This window comes from Halichoerus grypus, chromosome 1, assembly GCF_964656455.1.
Source record: "Halichoerus grypus chromosome 1, mHalGry1.hap1.1, whole genome shotgun sequence".
Lineage (NCBI taxonomy): Eukaryota > Metazoa > Chordata > Mammalia > Carnivora > Phocidae > Halichoerus > Halichoerus grypus.
Window position 1 is genome coordinate 208,667,305 of NC_135712.1, and position 21,310 is coordinate 208,688,614.

General features: G+C 54.7%; 2 protein-coding genes across 3 annotated transcripts in view; both read right to left on the reverse strand.

Annotated features, from left to right (window-relative positions):
* CARM1 (coactivator associated arginine methyltransferase 1) overlaps positions 1-7,195 on the reverse strand; it is a 40,914-nt gene extending 33,719 nt beyond the window's left edge. For both annotated transcript variants that reach the window (XM_078055619.1, XM_036075727.2), the window contains exon 1: positions 6,950-7,195. In XM_078055619.1, coding sequence (XP_077911745.1) covers positions 6,950-7,169 — 220 coding nt within the window. In that variant the 5' untranslated portion in view covers positions 7,170-7,195. The remainder of the gene's footprint in view (positions 1-6,949) is intronic.
* A 1,472-nt stretch (positions 7,196-8,667) lies between these two features.
* On the reverse strand, positions 8,668-20,759 carry C1H19orf38 (chromosome 1 C19orf38 homolog). Its single transcript, XM_078055633.1, has 7 exons — positions 20,590-20,759; positions 19,191-19,499; positions 17,070-17,162; positions 16,237-16,264; positions 15,452-15,495; positions 14,105-14,142; positions 8,668-9,288 (listed from the first exon to the last, which is right to left on the reverse strand). The coding sequence occupies exons 1-7, from the start codon at positions 20,618-20,620 to the stop codon at positions 9,139-9,141; spliced, it is 693 nt and encodes a 230-aa protein (XP_077911759.1). The 5' UTR covers positions 20,621-20,759; the 3' UTR covers positions 8,668-9,138.
* Between the last annotated feature and the right edge of the window lie 551 nt (positions 20,760-21,310).

The window sequence follows — 21,310 nt, forward strand, 5'->3', positions numbered from 1 at the left end:
GGGAGGTGGGCAGTGGGCGGGACCTGGGACTGGAAGCCAGATCAGCTTAGGACTTGAGGTAACAGCCCCCCACCCCCATGGGGCTCCAACTCAGATGCCCAGAAGAAGGGGCCAGGGGCTGAAGGAGGGTGCCGGCTAAGGGTAAGGGACATTTTCCCACACCCGAGGGCAGCCTGGGTTCACAGAAATGCCTCTCTATTTTAAGAAACAAACCACTGCAAGTGGAAGGACAAATGGCTACTGGCACGAAGCCTCTGTGCTGGGGCAGGGAGAAGCAGGAAGGGGGGAAGGGGACTTCGGGCAAATTGGGGCAGCATGCCCCTCCCAAAGGTGGCACCGGTCTCCAGTTCTGCCTCGGGGTCCGCCAGCCCTTCTGAGGTTTCACAAGTACAGAGTCAGATTTTGATGTGAAATCACACAATTTAAAAAATAGCGGGGGGTCTCCTTTTATTTTAACCACATAGGGGGAAGCAAACCTGAGAGCAGGTCATTCACAACCCCTGGCGGTGGGTCATGGCCTTCGCCCTGGGCAGAGTTCACCTTCTGTTCCATAACACAACTTCGGGGCCTCTGACACACTTCTGGGGCAGGCTAAGGTGAAACTATTCAGTTACATTCCTGTTGCATTCTCTAGTCTGGAAGCTTCCACAGGCCCCGCTCTCCCTGCTCCCATACACTGCAACCTGCTGCCACAGTCGGCTTCATAAATAACATTTTATCATGTAGGCCCCTCCAGGGAAAATGGTGGGCAGCTCCTGATCACATACAGAAAAGGCCCTGTCGTTTGTAAAACATCACTTGGACCTAACCTTGCTACCCCCGCTTTGGTTCCTGCATTCTTCAGAGAGACCCCTTTGCCCCACACCAGGCTGCTGCCCCCCACCCCCACTTGAGCCCTCCATAAACCAGGAACACCCTTCCCAACTCTGGCTACGTCCACATCCTACCTACTGTGGCCAAGGTGACTGACCGTCTCCCAGTGTCTGTCCTCTCTCCTACAGAAAGAGAAACCCTGAAATTAGCTGAGCTGAGCTCAGCTGACCGCTCAAGACTACAGACTACATTTCCCAGCCTCCCTTGCAGCTAGGCGGTGGCTCTGCAACTGCCCATTCTAGCCAATGGGATGAAAGCAGAAGCGCCCAGGGGCGCCTGGGTGGCTCAGTTGGTTAAGCGACTGCCTTCGGCTCAGGTCATGATCCTGGAGTCCTGGGATCGAGTCCCGCATCGGGCTCCCTGTTCAGCAGGGAGTCTGCTTCTCCCTCTGACCCTCCCCCCTCTCATGTGCTCTCTCTCTCATTTTCTCTCTCAAATAAATAAATAAAATCTTTAAAAAAAAAAAAAAAAAAAGAGAAAGCAGAAGCGCCCACAGCCAGCTTCTGTGAACTTTCCTTAACAGACACCTGGCCCATGCCCTCGGCACCTTTGTCCCTTTATCCTGCTGTCTGGACACCAGGGTAATAGCTGGACCCCAGCTGCCATGTTGATCCACGAGGACAGGACCTCACCCTAGAAATGGTGGAAGGGGGGGTTAGCCGGAAGGACCTGGGCCCAAGGAATTCCGGAAGCAAAGCCTCCACACCAGCCCTGATCTGCCACCCTCCGGACTTTAGCGTGAGCACAATAAATAAAATGTCCTGTTGTTTAAGCTACTGCCACTCTGGATCTCTGTTATGCATGAATAAATGGAATCCTGACCACCTTTTTTCACTGAACCATTCTGCAGTAAAACAATGAGCAGGTCCAATAGCCATGACCTTGAAAGCCAGCTCCCCTGCCGGCCTAGTCATGTCACCTGGTCAAGCCCTTTCACCTGTTTTTCCACCAATAAAATGGGAGTAGTGTCCCTGACCTCCCAGGACTATTCTAAGCAATAACACAGAGCAACGGCCACACCTGTCAGGCTAACTGGCCCACAGAGTCCAGAAAGTGTACTCTATCTGGCCTGAGTGATCAGGACACTTCACAATCAAAACAAACTGATGTACACAAAGAAAGGCTTTTCACCTTCTCTTAAAAGCTGTAGCAGATCTGGTGAGCCGGGCTGGGGCCAAGTTCCCACCGTATCCCCCTCTCCTCCTGCCTGCTTCGTTCATTTATCCCAGGGGTCCACAAGCTTTTTCTGTCAAGGGCCAGCAAAGTTAACGTTTTAGGTTTTGCAAGACTGTCGTTAAATATTCTTACTTCAGTTGTTGGGGGTTTTTTAATAGATCCTTCAGAAATGTACAAAGCTCCCTTTCGTGGTTTAAACAGAGGCCACAGGCCTGCTCTGGCTCACAGACCATCGTCTGCCCATAGACCCTAATTTATGCTCTTATCCTCTCCCCAGCTGCCCCCAAGGTCAAACATTTGAGTCTGTCCACGCAGGTTCACGCAGAGCTCGGTACCCAGTAAACATTCAATACAATGACAGCACGCAGGAGCATCTTATGGGCACCACTGGAATGGGAATGCCCCTCCGGTGTTACTAACTTCCTGGGGTGTCACCCCAGCTTGACACTGAAGGTCCTAGAGCCTGGGCACATGACAAACTCTTCTGTCCCCCCCCCAGCTGCCAGGGGGCTACCATATGACTGTGACTGGAGGAAGTCACAAGAGCTCCCGGGTCTATGGCAGCAGGCCATTCTCCACCTTGTTTTTACAAGGGGTTTTTTCTCTGGGGTTTCCACACCCTGGCACGCCCCCCACAAACTGAAACGTAGCCCCTATCAGAACCAGTCCGGCTGTACGTCGCTTCCTCGCCAAGGGGGCGGGGAGAGTCCACAGAACCAGGCAAACTGACTCACACTGACCAAGAAAGAAAAGTGACACAGTCATCTCCAGAAAGGACTCGTGGGCCTGAGGAACTGAGAGTCTGTCCTGCTCTCTGCCTTGGCCGCCCCACAACGGGCTTCCCGAGAAGCTGCCTCCTTTCAAAGGGAGGGCTCCCTGCGTCCAAGAACTCCCGCGGCCTTGCCAAAGCTTCCTCAAGGCCCGGGACGTCTGCACCTCTGCCCAGGGAAAACGGCCTGGTTTGGTAGCTGCCATTTAGCCACTGCCATGGACACAGGCCAGGGTGACTTCAAACGGCGAGGAGGGGTGGGGAGGGCTATCGCTCACTGCAGGGTGACAGGGACAGGGCCTTCTGCAGCTGTCATCTTTCTCACGTGGGAGGGTGTCGAAGTCAAGGAACAGGGCTGTATGTCGGCTACCCACACCCACCTCCCCAGCCCCACCCCGCACCCCCCCCCGAGGTGGACGTTGCAGCCGCGGGGTCCCTCTTCTCTCTGCCGGGGGTGCGAGGCTGCAGCTGGACGGCCCTGCAGCATAAGGGGCTCCCTCCTAGAAAAGCCAGCTCTTCATCACTCCATACCAATACCCACGCCGCCGTCGATAACTTCTATAGGAATATTTACTGTTTACCACGAGATACCCCTGCTCCACCCTCCCACGGGCCCCTTCACCCAAATTTCTGGGCCCCAAGTGGCATCGTTCCCGTTGCTGAGGGGAAGCGAGGCTGCGCACCGGCAGGCGCGGCTGGAGGTGAAGAAACAGGCTCAGGGAGGCGAAGTGGCTCATTCAAGGCCGCACAGCCAGTGACCCACGCCAGTCAGACCCCGCGTTCAGAACCCTTGCCGGCACCCAAGCATACCTCAGGCTCACCTCCCACCTGAGCAGGGGGAGATTCGGGTCTTGGCCAACCTCCCTGTCCCTACCCACACACAGATTTGAATCCCGGGGGGTCTGGAATCACACGTAGCTCGCAGGACCCTGCCTCACCAGAGACCGGTGAGCAGAACAGGGCTTCTGCCACCTTCTCATCTGGCCAAAGCAATCAGGTCCCAGAAGGGTCCAGATTGGAAAATGTGGAGGCCAGGGAAGGAAGCTCATCCCAAGACAAGGCCTAAAGCTCCTAGCAGGCCCCAAGTGCCCCTGGTCCACCCAGCCGCCGCATCCCCGCGCATCCCCACAGTGGCTGGACCATCTTTGACTTTCTCCAAGGGACTGCGGGCTAGCAGTCTACACCCGGCGGGCCAGGCCTGCTCGCAGATCCAGGAGCAGGGTGCACCCCCACACCTCAGCCCTGGTACTCTACACTCCCCCGGGACACTTCAGAGCGACCCCTCCCTGTGCGCCCCCCTCTCCATTTCTGCTCAGGAACCAGTGCTGCTTCACCCTGCACAATGACCCAGCCGAGTCTGAGGTCACCGCCAGGCCCAGCCTGTAATGGGAGCAGGTGCTACCATCAAAAAAGTATTAGTTTAGGGGCGCCTGGGTGGCTCAGTTGGTTAAGCGACTGCCTTCGGCTCAGGTCATGATCCTGGAGTCCCGGGATCGAGTCCCGCATCCGGCTCCCTGCTCAGCGGGGAGTCTGCTTCTCCCTCTGACCCTCCCCCCTCTCATGCTCTTTCTATCTCATTCTCTCGCTCAAATAAATAAATAAAATCTTTAAAAAAAAAAAAAAAAAAAAAAGTATTAGTTTATTGAGCAAACACATGATATGCCACAAAGTCCTGCTATTACCCCCATTCTACCGATAAACACAGTGAGGCACAAAGACAGATACTAGTAAGGCACCGATCTAGTCCATGTAGCAGACCCTAAAAATATATGTCCAAGCCCTAACCACCCCCTTAGGGCTCTCAAAGATAAAATTGTTCTGGATTTAGAGTGAGCCCTAAATCCAATGAGAGGGCTTTTCTTATAGTAAAGACAGAGAGACACAGAGGGGAGGCCATGTGAAGACAGAGACAGAGACTGGAGTTCTGTTGACAAAGCCAAGCAAGGCCTAGATCCAGAAGAAGCTGCTCGAGGTAGGAAGAGATTCTCTTCCAGGGCCTCCGGAAGGAGTGTGACCCTCCCAACACCTTGATTTCAGACTTCTGGCCTTGAACTGTAAGAGAATATATTCCTTTTGTTTTAAGCCATCACGTGTGGCATGGCAGCCCTGAGGAACGAACAAAACCAGGGTTCTGGCTGACTCCAGAACCCAGGTTCTCAGCCCCACATCAATGTTACTTGAGCATCAAGGGGGAAACATTCTTTCAGACCCCTGAGACTATATCATCCCTGACTGAGGATCTCAATCTGAGAAATGCGGACTTTCCCCCTTTCACAAATGCCTCAGTTACGAATTACTTCTAAAAGACAATGTTATCTTTACAACTAGTAACAACATCGAGATTACCCACAACACAGAAACACAGAATGTAAAAACTCTCCTGGAGGAAGGTGTTAAGCTTAGGAGACACCAGGTGTGGGGGGGGCGCCTGGGTGGCTCAGTTGGTTGAGTGTCTGCCTTTGGCTCAGGTCATGATCCCAGGGTCCCCGGATCGAGTCCCACATCGGAGCCTGCAGCTCCTCCCCGCTGTTAGTGCGTGCTCTCTCTCTCTCTCTCAAATAAATAAATAAATAAAATCTTAAAAAAAAAAAAAAAAGAAGACACCAGGTGTGGAGTATATCAGCACTCTCTGTACTATGTCCCCAATAATTCTATAAACCAAAAACTGTCCAAAACTCAAAAGAAGTTATTTACAAAAGAAAAACCAACTGTCCTGGAACTGCCTTGAGGATTAGCCCCGGGACCCTAGTTGGAGAAACGCTGCTCATCTGTATTCTTTATTAATGCTTGCCAAACGAATGGCCATGCTTATCATCTGGGAGATCCTGCTGAACTTAAGATAGAGTTTAAGTGCCTGTCCTGAGTTCTGACGCCCACCTGGGAAACCCTTCTCTCCTCTCATTTGGTCCCAGAAAACCCAGCTCTGCCCCAGTAAAAAGAGCTGTGATACTTGGGAGGGAGGCCCAACTCCACAAGTCTGGGTTTTCCAAGTAGAGGTGCAGGGAGAACCCTGTGTGAACCAACTGCTCTAGATACTTTCCTTTGGCCCACCCCCTTCCCAAAGTGGCAAAAAAAAAAAAATTCACACAGGCCAAAGCCAGGAAAGGCGTCCTCCGTGGCGCCCAGAGCATCAGTGCAAGAAACCCTGAGACAAAGCTGAATGAAACAGAATAGCAAAACGTGAACAAGCAGTCAGGAACCAGAACAGATAAAAAAAGAGTAACAGAGAAAGAAAAAGGATGAACTACAAAGACTCAGGGGCCTTGGCAAACACATTTGTGATTTTTTTTTTTTCCACTGAAATGTCAGTTTTGAAACTAGCGTCTGAAAATGTAACGAGCTTCTCACATCCCCAAAAAGAAAGATCGGAGGACCGTGGCGAGGGCGGAGGCTGTGTTACCTCTTACTTCGGAGCCGGACATCAAGAAGGAGCCCTACCCTTCCACGTTTCCACCAGGAGCACATCCAGCGGCTCGCACCACCCGGGCAGGGGCCCTCTCCCCAGGTCTAGAAGTTTCCCACACGGGGATCCAGAACGCCAAAACGCTCCCGATGGGTGGAACCAGGTCCTCCAGGCCACCCCAGGCCGGGCACCACTTTCCAACTGTCCTTAGCAGTCCTGGGAGTCCCGAGAGATGGCCAAAGGCTGCCCACACCCCTCCCTCCCTCCCCTAGGGCGGCCACGCCCGCCCCGGGGACTCCCACCTCTCCCATACCCCAGGCCCCCTTCCCTCCCACCCAGCCCCCAACCCCCCACCCCCACCCCCGGCTACGAACTCACCTTCCCGGGTCGGACCCCACTTCCTGCCCACCCCCTCAGGGCCCTCACTCCCCCATTTCCCGCTTCCCACCGTACTCCCGGCACCTCACCTCTGGCCACCACGCACGCCCTCTTTTCTCTCTGCCCCTTGACATCGTTCCTCCACTGCCCTCACTCGGGGGGCCCCCCACTCCCAGCTCCCTCGGCCCGGCGCCACGGACCCCACACCAGGCCCCCACGGCTCAGGGCCCCTCACCCTCGGGGCCCGGGGCCCCTAGCTGCGGCCGCGTCCCTCCCGCCCCGGGTCCCCCGCCCGGCCGGCCTCGTGGGCAGCCCCCGCGCTCAGCCCGGCCCCGGGGCCCCGCACTCACGGCTGTAGAGGGCGATGCCCGCCGCGTCCGGGCCGGCGCGCACCTCGAGGCGCAGCGCCTGCTGCTCCGCGTGCCGCTGGATCTCGCCGTTCGCGTCGCCGATGGTGAGGAGGCGGGCGCCGGGGAACACGGACACGGCCGCGCAGGGCCCCGCGCCGCCCGGGACCGCCGCCCCTGCGCCGCCGGTGCCCGGCCCCGCCGCCGCCGCCGCCGCTGCCATCTTAGATCCGGCTCCAGGCCCCGCCGCCGCCGCCGCCGCCGCCGCCGCCGCCGCCGCCGCCGCGCCCGGGCCCAGGCCGCCGCCGCTGCCGCCGCCGCCGCCGCTGCCGACGCGCAGGCCGAGGCCAAGGCCGAGCCGGGCAGCGCCGCCTGCCGGCCACGCTCCGCCTCGCCGCCACTGCCGCCGAGGCCCGGCCCCGTGGCGCAGCGCCCCCTGCTGGCCGCCTAGGGCACCGGGAGGGAGGATGCGGGGGGACGGGGCCGCCCCGCCCCGCCCCGCGCGAACGGTCGCGGCTTTGTGAGGTGGCTCCGCGGCCCAGGAACGCCGGGGCCGGAGCGTGAGCCGGGGGGCGGTGCTCGGCCGCGCGGACACGCCCCTGGACCTGGGCCCCGCCCCCCAGCCCGGCGCTGCTCGAAAGGCCACGCTTTGTACCGTGGTGCCAGAGCCGAGACGTGGGGAGGGAGGGGACAGGGGCGCGCCCCAGGGGGCGGTGCTCGGCCTCGTGGACACGCCCTGGGCCACGCCCCGCACAAACGGTCGCGTTTTGTGAGGCGGCTCCCCTACCCGGAAAGGTGGAGGCGGGTCTGACGCCCGAAGGCTCCGACACTCGTCTGCGGCTGAGCTCCGCCCCTTGGCCCTGCCCCGCTTTGTGAGGAGGCACGCGGGGGGCGGGGTCCAGCTACGACGAGGCCCCGCCCCTGTACCGGTCCTGCTCCCTCCCACTGGATGTCGCTTTGTGAGGCGCCGGGCTCTCAGGGAGGGCCTGCGCGAGGGGCGGGGCCAGGTCCCGGGACACGCCCCCAGCCTGTGGCCCCCACCTCAGCCCTCCAGAAAGGAAAATCAGTTTGAGGAGGGACTCAGCCTCTGCCCTCGACTTGAATCCGTTGGAAGGCCCCCTCTCCTAGCACTCAGCCTCTCCTTATCTCTTTCCCCATCGTCTCCGCCCCCTCCCCCCATTGCCCTCCTCCTCCATCCTTGTCCATCTATTCCCCTACAAAAAATTCTAGGATCCCTCTCTCTCGGCCCCTCCCTTAGCCCCTCCCTTCCCCCCCCCCCGCGATGACTGGCCAATGAATCCTGCAGAGCAGGGTCAAGTGCCCCTTTCTACAGGGGGCGCGCGCACACAAGCGCACACACACACGCACACACACACACCTACACACCCCTATCTTCCAAGTCCCCCTGTCACTGCTTCAGGGCGTCATTCTCTTCTAGAGGGTACAAAAAGGATTGCGGCGGCTTCCCACCTTCTCTAGCTCCCACTCTTCTCTGACCTCCTCATTGACGCCCCCATCATTCCACTTACTATACTCACCAATGCAAGGACTTTAGCAAACACCACGTGACACTGTCCCCCCTCCTGTACCCCCACCGGCTTCCCCATATACTACCTTGACTGCATGCACCTGAGGGGTACTTCTCCCCTCCCCCTAGGCATCCAGTGATTAGACCCCAGAAATCCTGGGCTTGAAGGATTACACTCCATAGAGACCGTGAGAACAGCTCAACACGTGTTATAATTAATAACTTAGGCATGCCAGCAGGACAGACTTACAGAACATACCCCCAGGTACCCTATGCTCCAAAAACCCAGTTGGGTTGGTCAAGTCAGATGTGGAAAGGGGAGGAGACATCGGAGGGGTATGTGGAGGACTCAGACCTCTTATGGCCCAATTGGGGGCCACAGAGATCCTAACATCTCCTTCCCACGTGGTCTGAGAAGCTGGGAAGTCAACAAGAGTCTTCCTGCTTTCTGTCCAACCTCCAGGACAATGTCTGTGCCCCCTCTGCTTACTCCTGCTTTTCTGTGAGGAAGGTCCCAAGGCCAAGGATTCCCTTTATCTCCCCCGTCAATTCCCTGAAAAAGTGGCAGCCAGAAACCCCAAAGTAGCGGGAGGGACTTCAGGCCCTCAAGAGAGGGGGCTGAATGGAGAGTGCACAGACACAGAGGGGCCCCCGATCCTCAGCTTCACTGGCAGGCCCGGAAAGTGCTGAATTCGGGGGGCTCAGGCGAGGATGATGTGGAGGTGGGCCTTTTCCGGGGCCCAGAGTTGCCAGGTGTCTCGGCGGCGCCTGAGCAAGCATCCAGAGTAGCTGCATCTTCTTCTGGGTTCATTTTCTTTGTCCATGGAGGAAAAACAGAGAACAGGGTGATTTGAGGTTTCAGGATCTAGGGTCTCCCTACATTCTGAGTCTGAGACTCCCTCAGTCCATCAGGTCTCATTTCACCCCCACGCACCACCCCACAGCTTTAGGGCCCAGATCCTGCCCTCTGTCCTCCTGCCTTTCTGTATGCTGAGAAGGGAAGCAGACAGCGTGGGTTCAAATCTCAGCTCCACCTTGTCCAACTGAGTAACTTAACCCCTCTGAGCCTTATTTCTTCCTTTTGCGCAATGGGGAGAATGCTCATATACCCCTCCTAGAGTTGCTACAAAACCTAAAGGAATTAAATAGATAAAGTGTCTGGCACGTAGCAAGCACTAATAGTTAAGTGAACAAAGTTATCACCATTATCTCTTCCCCTCCCCCACCTTGTTGCCCTGTTCTGGGCTCCCACAAAACCTGCTTCAAAAGTCTACCCTCTCCTCCACCATGGACGCTCCTGCCCCAAATTGCAGTCAAGAAGAGATGAACTTGATAAAACTGAAGTTTGGTGGGTGAGAGCAGGCTGGGTTCCACCCCAGTCCTTCACCTCCCTAGCTGGACCATCCCAGTAAGGCCCATAATTAGCTTCAGTGTCTTTGTCTACTTAAAAAATATATATATATATTGGGGCGCCTGGGGGGCTCCGCCGGTTCTGTGCCTGACTTTTGATTTTGGCTAAGATCATGATCTTGGGGACTAGGGTCCAGCTCCCCGCTCAGCGGGGAGTCTGCTTGAGATTTTCTCTCCCTCTGCCCCTTCCCCTGCTCACACATGTGCACTCTCTCAAATAAACAAAATCTAAAAAATTAAAATTAAAAAAATGTCAACCCCACTTCATAAGGCATAGAAAGTGAATATCAGACCCTCAGTAGGGTAACACAATACAAGCTGGAGAACGATTAGCTGCTTCACTTTTATTTCAGCCAACAGCACAGCTTCTAATGCTTCAAAAAGAAACTAGAATTGAAAGCAGGGACTCAAACAGATATTTACACACCCATGTTCATAGCAGCACTATTCATTGTATCCAAAAGGTGGAAACAACTGAGTGTCCATCAACAGATGAACAGATGAAATGTGGTATATAGGGGTGCCTGGGTGGCTCAGTCATTAAGCATCTGCCTTCGGCTCAGGTCATGATCTCAGGGTCCTGGGATCGAGCCCCGCATCGGGCTCCCTGCTCCGCGGGAAGCCTGCTTCTCCCTCTCCCACTCCCCCTGCTTGTGTTCCCTCTCTCGCTGCGTCTCTCTCTGTCAAATAAATAAATAAAATCTTTTTTTTTAAAAGTGGTATATAAATGCAATGCAATACTATTCAGCCTTCAACAAGAATAAAATTCTGACACCTGCTACAACATGAACAAACCTTGAACACATTATGCTAAATGAAATAAGCCAGGCACATGGGGCGCCTGGGTGGCTCAGTAGGTTAAGCATCTGCCTTCGGCTCAGGTCCTGATCCGGGATGGACCTCCGCATGGGACTACCTGCTCAATGGGGAACCTGCTTCTCCCTCTCCCTCTGCCCCTCCCCCCTGTTTGTGCTCTCTCGCGCTCTCTCTCTCTCTCAAATATTTTTTTTAAAAGCCAGACACAAAAGGATGAACATTATATGGCATCATTTCTACATAAAATGTCCAGAATACACAAATCCACAGAGAGAGAAAGGCACATGGTAGGTGCCAGGGGCTGGGGTTTGTTAAGAATGAGAAGTTAGGGGGCGCCTGGGTGGCTCAGTCGTTAAGCGTCTGCCTTCGGCTCAGGTCATGATCCCAGGGTCCTGGGATCGAGCCCTGCATCGGGCTCCCTGCTCGGCAGGAAACCTGCTTCTCCCTCTCCCACTCCCCCTGCTTGTGTTCCCTCTCTCGCTATGTATCTATCTGTCAAATAAATAAATAAAATCTTCAAAAAAAAAAAAAAAAGAACGAGAAGTTAGTATACAGTGGGGACAGAGTTTCACTTTTGCAAGATGAAGTTCTGGAGCTGGATGGTGGTGATGGTTGCACGAGGTGAATGTACTTAATGCCACTGAACTGGACACTTAAAAATGGTCAATTTTATGTTATGGATATTTTACCATGATGGGGGAAAAAAGAAACACCTAGAAAAGATCCCATTAGAATTTACTGTGAAGGAAAGGAAGCATGATAGTGTGGATAGCATACTATCATTTGTGTTAGAAAGGGTTGAAGATATACACCCCTTATTTCCACTTTTGCTTGCATTTCCAAGAAGCTCCTAATGCTGGTGGCTATCTGTGTGTGTGGAGGAGGAGACCAGTGAGTGAACAGGGGTTAGTGACAGAAGAATGCTTTACTGGATATATAATTTCGACATATGGATGTATTTCATATTTTTTAAAAAAAATTTTTAAGTAGGCTCCATCGCCAACATGGGGCTTGAACTCTCGACCCTGAGATTGAGTCACATGCTCTACCCACTGAGCCAGCCAGGTGCCCCCCCGCCCCCGGCCAGGTGTTTTTTTTTTTTTTTTTTAAAGATTTTATTTATTTACTTGACAGAGAGAGACACAGCGAGAGAGGGAACACAAGCAGGGGGAGCGAGAGAGGGAGAAGCAGGCTTCCTGCAGAGCGGGGAGCCCGATGAGGGGCTCGATCCCAGGACCCTGGGACCATGACCTGAGCCGAAGGCAGACGCTTAACGACTGAGCCACCCAGGTGCCCCAGGTCTTTTTAATTAAAAAAAAAAATAAACACATATATAGTCACAAGGACTAAGATACTTTTAAAATTTTTCTCCTTGACTGTTTCCACTTGTTTCATTTTAAATGTCTTTTTTTAAAAAGGGGAAAAAGGAAAAATCCCCAGGGTAGTGCCTTGAGCAGCACGTCTTCTCACAGAAAGTTTTAGAATTTGCCCTGCCTGCCGGATTTGGGTTTTTTTTTTCTTAACAGCACAGGATTTGTTCCCGGAACTGAGACCGCCCAGGGCTGAACTGGCCGGCGGGGCCAAGCTCCTTCCTTCCCACATTCGTATACAGTTTAAATTTCCTTGCTCCTCTCTCCAGAACTCCAGATGCGCGTCTGCACCTGCCCTTGGGCATCGCCGGGTAAGGTGGTCCCCCCACGCCTGCTGCTCCCCAGGACTCCCACGCGCCTCCCTCCGCCTCTCCTTCCGCCCATCATCCAACCCAAAATCAGTGCGGTGTTTCCTGTCCCCTGAATCGATCTGACCTGCATCTGTTCGCTTCTTCCACCTCCGCTGCCAACACGCTGGACCAAACCACCTACCGCCTACCCCTTAGCTTGCCTGGACCAGCACAGTCGCCTCTGTCCTGGTAACTACTCCCCACCGCCGGAATACACCCTCACATTCCGGTCGGCCCACACCCCCCAAGTCTGTCCTCCCCGCAGCCGCCAGAGGGCGCGGGTGAGCACCTGAATCGGTCACCTCTCTCCCTTGCTTGGAACCCTCCATGGCTCCCATCACACTTGGGGCAACAATCAAAGTTCTCCGCGGGGCTCCCCTCGACTCTTCACTCGGCTCCACTCCTGTTATACTGGACGGTGCCAAGAACGTGTCCCGAGCCTGGGGCAATCTTCCGTAGCTATCCCCTGCTTGTTGGCCATCTCTGAGACTTCCTGGCTCTCCCATCTAAGGGAGAAGTGAGCTTCCCTCTCACTCCTACCCCATGTGGCATCGTCTGTCTACCCCACCCCCCGTAGAAATTAGAAAGCTCTGGGGCGCCTGGGTGGCTCAGTTGGTTAAGCGACTGCCTTCAGCTCAGGTCATGATCCTGGAGTCCCAGGATCGAGTCCCGCATCGGGCTCCCTGCTCAGCAGGGAGTCTGCTTCTCCCTCTGACCCTCGCCCCTCTCATGTGCTCTCTCTTTCTCTCTCAAATAAATAAATAAAAAATCTTTAAAAAAAAAAAAAAAAAAGAAAGAAATTAGAAAGCTCTGAAGAATTAAAGGCCTTGTCCTGTTCTTGTCCCAACGCCCAGGAAGGGTGTGTTGAACCAGCCCAATCCTCCCCCATTATGGTGCCCTAGGCACACCGACTCCCCACCCGGCTCCTTGACTGCAGTCCCAAAGTGCCCACTTGTCCAAATGGGGCATCGGAGGCCACCTCGAGGGGGGCCACCTGCACCCCAAACCTGTCCCCTACTCTGGAGAGGAGCTGGATGAACATTTCCTTGATCCATGGTTTCCAAGGCTCATCTATCTCTAACTTAATAAAATAATAATAATTAATCATCATCATCATCATCATCATCTACCCAAGATGCAGCTGTGCAGAGGAGTCCCATAGACCAGGTTCGAATCTCATCCCCAACACCGTGTGATCTGGGAGAACAAAACCTCTTGCAAAGGGGCAGAATGCGATGAGACCCTCCCCACTGAAAGAGAAACGCAGAACTTGGATATTTAAGCTGAAGTCCCTGAAACTGAACATAAAAACAGGCTTTTCTTTACCAGGAGGGAACTACAGTTTGCATCGGACTGTTACAAAGCACGTGACCCCACCGGGTCACCCTGAGTCCCCTGTCACCATTCTATAGGGTTGGCCCCACTGAGGGCAAAGGTGGCCCGGGGATCCTGCCCATTGCCACCCGACGGCCTGGACATGGCTGCCTCCCATCCCCAGACAATTTCCAGAGCCAACTCTCAGCTCACAAACAAATCCCTGCTCAGTGATTCTGGGCTTTTCCCAGCAGCCCACCCCCCCCCCGCCCCCAAGCTCAGAGACATCAGGTCGGCCCAGCCTGATGGTGGTCTCCCAGAGGTTAGGACAGTCAGCAGAAAATCGGGACCAAGAAATGCAATGACTTACCATGGAGATGGCAAACAGAGAGTTATCAAAGGTCATATCTGAAATAGAGAAAAGAAAGCCAAGCGCCAGTATAAAATCCCTGCTCACTGCCCTCTGGGGGCGCTCCCCCCAGAGCCACAGGCCTCAAGTCAACCGTGAGGAAGGGCTTGGGACCCATTTCCCAGCATGCTTCCCTCCCTTCCAGCGCATTCCGCAGGGTGAACCGTTCCCAGCTGTAAATTGAAGGGTGTCCTTTTTCTGCCCAGAGCCCTCCCCCAGGGGCCTCTCGCAGCCCTCTGATAAATGGGTTTCTCCTCTCAACTCCCACTTTCGGGAGCACCTCTCAGCTCTTCCACCACCCCAGGCTCTCCCCCAATCGCCTACTCTTCGCCCCCCTACTCTGCTCCTGCCGATCTCTGCTTAAACACCATTTCCTCCCGGGACCGCCCTCCTCGCTCCAGACAGGGTCCTGCCGGCCCTGGGCTGTTCCCCCACTGCAGTATGGGCTTGTGGGCAAAGACTACCTGTCTTGGTCATTGAGGGATGCCCCCCAAATGTTAGCACATAGTAGGTGCTCAATAAAAGTGTGGAACAGTGGGAGCGCCTGGGTGGCTCAGTTGGGTAAGCGTCTGCCTTCCGCTCAGGTCATGATCCCAGGGTCCTGGAATCGAACCCAAGTGGGGCTCCTGGCTCAGTGGGGAGTCCGCTTCTCCCTCTACCTGCTGCTTCCCCTGCTTGTGCTCTCTCTCTTTCTCTCTCTCTCAAATAAATAATCTTAAAAAAAAAAAAAGTGTGGAACAGTGGAAGAAGTACAGAGAATGGAATTTCTCTGCTTCGGGCCCCTTCCGGAGCATCACGCGGCACAGACTGGCTGCCCCTCGCCCCCTGGTGGAAGCCTTCAGGATGACACGTTCTGGATCACAAAGGGGGCTCCATTTAAGGACAGTGCCAGGCAGTCCGTCCCCAGTGGAACTGAGCGTCCAGCGCTGGAGGCGAGTATTACATACACACTTGTGTTTTTCTCCCGAGGGGTAAGAAGAATGATAGGGTGCTGAAGGCAGGTAAGTAGAAACACACCCCCTGTCTGGGCAGTCAGGGAAGGCTTCCCGGAGAAGGTGGCCTTTAGACCAAGACCAGAGGGAGGAAGAATGTTGTAGGCAGAGGTCAGAGTGAGCGGAAGGCCGGAGGATGAGGCGAAGAGAGAAGGTGAGAGGTGAAACCTAGCGGTGGGAGGAGGGGAGGGTGTGTTCTTGACCCTAAGGGAAGTGAGCGACCTCAGAAGAGGTTCAGTAGCAAGTAACGAGACCCGCTAGAGTTTTGAGGGGGTGAGCCTGCCCTGGCAGGGGATAGGAGTAAGAAGATACACACCTGTGGTGGCGAAGTTGATCTGGACCCAGCAGGATTCTCGCTCTCTACAAAGGGATTTGGGAGAGTGATGACTTGCTGCTCTCAGGCTGGAGGATTGTTCTGGGAAGCCCTGGCTCCAAACTTGGCCTTCACTCCCCACCTGCCTTTGCATCCTCCCTGAGTCCCCGCAGATGGAAATTCTCTTGCAGGAGCCCCACTGCCAGGTGAAGTCGGGATTCGATCCTTGGGGCTGAGGCTAGCTCTATGCCACCAGGCAGTGGGGTGTCCACCCCTCTCAGAGGGGAGAAACTGAGGCTGGGGCCACTGCCTACAGGCTACAAGTTGGGCACTGCACCGCCCCAGAGGGTGCCACTCACCTCTCCCAACTGTGACTTTCTAGAGTATTACAACCATTTTGGGCAGTCATTGGTTAAGGGATGTGAGGACGACGCAGCCACTTGCTCCCTGTGTGACTAAGTTGAGCCTCAGTCTCCTTGTCTATAAAATGGGGCTACTTATAATGCCAGCTTAGCTGCCATGGACTCCAGCTGCAGTCTCCTAGCACAGTGCTCCCCATACCCTAGGTGCTTTATAAATGGCACCTGTTCCTCTTAAGCAGCCCTCCCAACCAGAGGGCGCTGTTTGGAATGGAGACCCCCACCCAGCACGGGAAGTGCCCTTCTGTCCCCAGAACCAGGCCAGGTCTCAGAGTCCTTAACACCCATCAGGAACTTCTGCCCCACACCCCCCATTTGGTATTTCTTTCCCCCAAACCGCCCTCTGAGGATCTCCAGAAACGGTCTCACCTTTTCTTCTGCAAATTTTTTACTTTAACTGGGAACAAAAAAATAAATAAGCATTTATTAGATCTTGGTCATGGTTGCATCCTAGTTGCAAAAACAAAACAAAACAAAAAAGACTCCAAAGGTTCCCTCATACATTTGTTGATCCAACCTTGCCTTCTCCTCTGGCAAATGTGCCACTCAACAGGAGAACTATGGTGAAATCCTCCCCACCCCCCAATTACATGAGTAATGTGTATTGGTAAAAGCTTCAAACAAGCATGTAAAAAAAATGTTTTTTTTCCCAAGATTTTATTTTTAAGTGATCTCCACACCCAACATGGGACTCGAACTCACAACCCCGAGATCAAGAGCTGCGTGCTCTCCCGACTGAGTCAGCCAGGTGCCCCCTAATATTGTTTTGTTTTGTTTTTTATTGTCAATTTCAGTGATTGACAGGAGCTGGGGGAGGAGGAATGGAGAGTTAGTGTTTAAAGGGGACAGAGTTTCAGTTGGGGCAGATGACAAAGTTCTGGAGATGGATGGTGGTGATGGTTGCATAACAAAGTGAATGTACTCAATGCTGCCAAACTGGACACTTAAAAATTAAGGGTTAAAATGTGAAACTTTGTGTTATATATATTTTGTAACTTAAAAAAATATATATCTACTTCCCCAGCCCCACCACCAACATTGCACTTCTGGAAGATTTTTTACTGCTAAGTCTTGGAGTAAGACCTCCCCAGCTGTGTGCCTCTGTGCTCTTAAAAAATGGGTGTGGTTGGGGGTTCATTTACACGTCCCAGCGGTTGCACACTGGCAGCCTCTGGGCTATGCCCGTCTCTGCCTTCTGTTACCTTTCCTGACCACCACGGCAACGACCACCAGCCCAGCAAGGAGAAGGAGGGCTCCGGCCAGGCTCAAGGAGAGTGCCAGTATCCAAGTGGGCACTAGAGGAACATGAGAGAAAGAGGCGGGCAGGTTATGGAGTTGTGGGGTGCAGGGTGAAGGTGGGACACCTGTCATTCCTCCAGATTACCTTTGGGGAACCAGCCCTCCCCCGCATACTGCCCAACCATTTGACCTGGGTGTAGCTGGACCCTGGGGATCTGGCAAACCTCGTGACCGGTCAATTAGCATATTCCTCACCCCCCAGTCATGGTGATTGGTTCAGGGATGGGCATGGGGCCAAAGCTGAGCTAATGAGAGCTAATTCTGAGACTTGGCTAGACTACTGGGAAGAGAGGATTACTCCTCTGGCCAGCATTACAAAGCTGGTAGGATATATATCTGGAGCTGCTAGGCACAATTTTGACACCATGAAGAGGAGGTCCTGCCTGAGAATAAGACACAAGAAAGCAGAGCTGAGAGAGGGCAAATGATTCCCGACATCTTTGAGCACCTGGATCCAGCCATGCCTGAAGTCAGCCCTGCAGACTGACTTCCGTTTGGCAAACCAACACATTCTCTTTTGTTGCTGAAGCCAGTTTGAGTAAGTTTCCAGTTACTTGCAGCCTGAGAGTCCTGCTGGCTTCAGCCTCGTACCAGGGGGTCAGATGACATCCACCCCCAGCCCCATGGTAGACCCTGGAACCCATGCAGAAGTCAGCCACAAAAGCATGAAGCTCCAGCTTCAGAGTTTACTTCTCTGTAAGGGATTTGGCTGCCCCTCCCTGGAGAGAGGGGATCTCTCAGGGGAGACAGGAGGAGATGACCTGATCCCCATGGAGATCAGGAGCTAAGCCAGGAAGGGGAAGGAACAGACACATAGTTGATATTCTCACACTGTCAGCCCTTGTTCATTCATTCGTCTGGGGCAGGAGGGCTGTTGTCCCCTCCGCACTCTGAGACCACAGGCCCAAGGTGAGAGAAGGGGGCCTTTGACGGTGGAGCTCAAAGACACAGACTGTTCTGTCGCCTCAAGGCACTGGGGCTTCTGCGAGCAACAAAGTTCTCTTTAAATGGGGCCTCTGCTGGCAACAAAGTTTTCTTTGCAACTGGAGTTCTGACGGATGGTGATGTAGAGGCTCTACCTGGAGACTGCTCTTTGATCCTGGAGCCCACACCCAACCTCCTGTCCTGAAAAGACCACAGGAAAATATCAGCCTTCCAGGCTTTCTGTCTCACTTCGACGAAGAGCCAAAGTCCTTGAGGCAGCCAAAGGCCCTGCACGGTCCTCCTTGCCACCTCTGTGCCTTTTTCTCCCCCAACTTTTCTCCTTGCCCACTATGCTTCAGCCCTACAGAGCGCCCTGGTGTTCCTCAAACACACCAGACACGTGCCAGCCTCAGGGCCTTTGCACAGCCAGCTCCCTCTGCCTGGGACCCTTTCGCCGCAGATACCCACATGGCTGCCTCCTCATCATTCAGGTCTTTGCTCAAATGTCGCTCCCTCAGAGAGGCTTTCCCGGGCCACTCTCCTCTGTATTTAAAACGACACCCTTCACCAGGTGGTACTTCATCCCTGCCACTTTATTTGTCCCCTGCGGGCTACACTGAATATTTTTTGGACTCCCTGCTTCTCGACTGTCTGCATCCCCTCAGAATGTCAGGTGGGGGAGGGTAGGGACATCGTTTCACTCACTGCTGAAACTGCAGGGTCAAGAACAGTGCCTGGTGCATAGGAGGTGCTCACAAATGTTACGTGGCCGGGGAGGGGGGTGCAGTGAGTGTGGAGGGTTCACGCCTAGATACTGGAGCCCGTGGAATCCCAGCTCTGCTGCCCTGCTAGCTGTGTGACTTGGCCAAGTACCCTCATCTCTTGTGCCTCAGTTTCCTTATCTGCAAAATGGTGGGCATCGCTGAACCCGTCGCATGGGATGACTGTGAGAATTCAGCGAGGAAAGGTGAGTGAGCCCTGGCCAGTTGGAGGCCTGGTTTGTCCCACAAAGGCTTCCAAGCAGAGGGAACAGCATGAGCAAAGGCTCGGAGGTGAGTCAATGGAGCCGTGGGCCGCGAGGGCCGGTGGGTGGGTCTTACCTGGGAAGGAGACGTGCACGGGCTTGCTGAGCGGTGACAGCTCTGGCTGCCGGTGCTCACCTAGCACACCATACTGACAGTAAAATGTGCCCCCTGGAGCCTCCCTGCCACCGCCACTCAGGTTGAAGGTGACCCCAAGCTGGTCCGCGGGCGCCTGCAGGAGCTGGACCACCTGCCCACCATGGTACAGCGTGAAATTTGCCCCTGGGAAGCCCCCAGGGGCTACGCAGGCGATGTGGATGGGGTCTTCTTGGCTGCTGGGGTGTGGGGGCACCAGCAGGATGGATGGCGCTGGGATTGCCAAGGAGCCTGCAATGCAGGAAAAGGGAAGCAGGCTGAGTGGTTAGAGCAGAGGCGTTTACTGGCTCTCTGGCCTTGGGCAAGTGGCTGAACCCCCTGGGCCTTGGTCTTTATTTACAAGTAGGTAGCCGACCCTACCCCATTGCTATGTTGAGGGGTTCGGGTACTAGGCACCTGGTTGGGGGTCACTACGTTTGAATCATTTTATTATGATCGCAGTGGTTATTACGTAGCGATGCAATTATACCCTTACTACTCAGTCAACAGCACTCACCTGATGCCAGGCCCTGTTTTAGGTGCTGGGGACAGAATGTGAACGAGATGGACAGATCGACATGCCTGCCTCGGGGGGCTGACGTTCTCAAGGAGACAAGAAGCACAGTGCAGCCCATCAGACAGGGTAATGGGAAGCCTGCGCTGGCTGGGGAGGCCATGGAGGGCTTCCCTGAAGAGGCGACATAGGAGGAGCTAGGGGAGAGCATTCCAGGCAGAGGGAAGAGCACGCGGGCAGATGCTGGGAGGATGGAAGCGGTGTGGGGGCTTCAAGGCGGCCAGGGTGACTTGGAGGGGATGAGCCAGGGAAAGAACAGGAGGAGCAGAGAGCAAAGGGGTGCTCCTGTTTCCCGGGCTGTCAGGAATTGGGATTTGGGGGGTACAGTTTCCTATAGGAGGTACTCGTGTCTCCCCAGCTGCCCCCAGGCTCCTGAGCAGAGTGTCTAGCTCAGGTGAGGTCTACACAAGCCTTTCCTTGTCGGACCTCTAGACCTTTGCCCGGCTTCCCCCCTGCCCCCCAGCAGCTCCTCCTGTTGCCCCAGCCCCGGAGGTAACAGCCTGTGGAAGCCAAGCAGGGCTGAGTCATGGGGCGTGGGCACCGCTGACCCCAGCAGGTTGGGATTTCTGATATCCTTGATGTGCGGGTGATGAGGAGCTCACTAAGAGAAAGCCATGTTCCTGGGGCATTTCCAAAGCTCTGGGGCAAATCTGTCCGCGTTCAGCCTTCTCCAGTGCCTGGGGAAGGCAACCCTGTGCTGCTTTCTGCCCCCAGAGCAGAGGCCAGGTGGGCGGGGTGGGGCTGGTGCAGGGGGAACATCAGGCTCACCGGCTGTAAAGAGCAGGACGGTCCAGGGCATCTCTCCTCCTCAGTTTGGCCAGGAAATCTGGCGGAGGCCAGCGCGGCCCACAGCTCACGGCCAATTCCTCCTGTGAGGCCAGAGCAGGGAAAGGAGAACCAGGGCTGATTTGAACGAATGTTTCCTCACTGGCAGGAAGTTGCACACACACACTCAGCTGCAAAAAGGGACTCTCTCCTCTCCCCACCCCTTCCACGGACGCACATCAGATCCTGGCACCTCACTGCACCTTGGTGGCCACAGTTCTGCAGAGATGGGAGGAGGGACACATTGGCTAAGATGGTCAGGGTTGCGTGCGTGCGTGCGTGCGTGTGTGTGTGTGTGTGTGTGTGTTTTCTCCCTATGAAGAGAATTTCTGGCTGGCATGAGGAAGGGACTGTGGGCTTTTTGGGAAAACCATGCCCAAGACGCAAACCTCTCAGTCCAACCAGTTCCAAAGTTGAGACATGTCGGGCAGAGGTTGATAGAGCACAGAGGTTAGTGCTTGGCCTCTGTCACCCCAGGCAAAACATGGTCCATCTTTGAAGCCTCAGCTTGCTGCTCTGTAGAATGGGGCTAAGAGTTGTAGGTATTAGATCCATAGAACTCATGATACATACGAAGTGCAATGCTAGAGAGATGTGAGTGCTCCTAGTGTGAGGCCACAGGAGCATCACCATCCACATGAAAGGGAACACTAGCTCCAAAACT

Coding starts and splice junctions, on each gene's coding strand:
- C1H19orf38 (XM_078055633.1), bottom strand. CDS start 20,620: ATGCCCTGGACCGTCCTGCTCTTTACAGCCG. Junction 16,265..17,069: donor TGCCGTGGTGGTCAGGAAAG/GTAACAGAAGGC, acceptor TTTTGTTCCCAG/TTAAAGTAAAAAATTTGCAG. Junction 9,289..14,104: donor CTCTGTTTGCCATCTCCATG/GTAAGTCATTGC, acceptor CCATGGACAAAG/AAAATGAACCCAGAAGAAGA.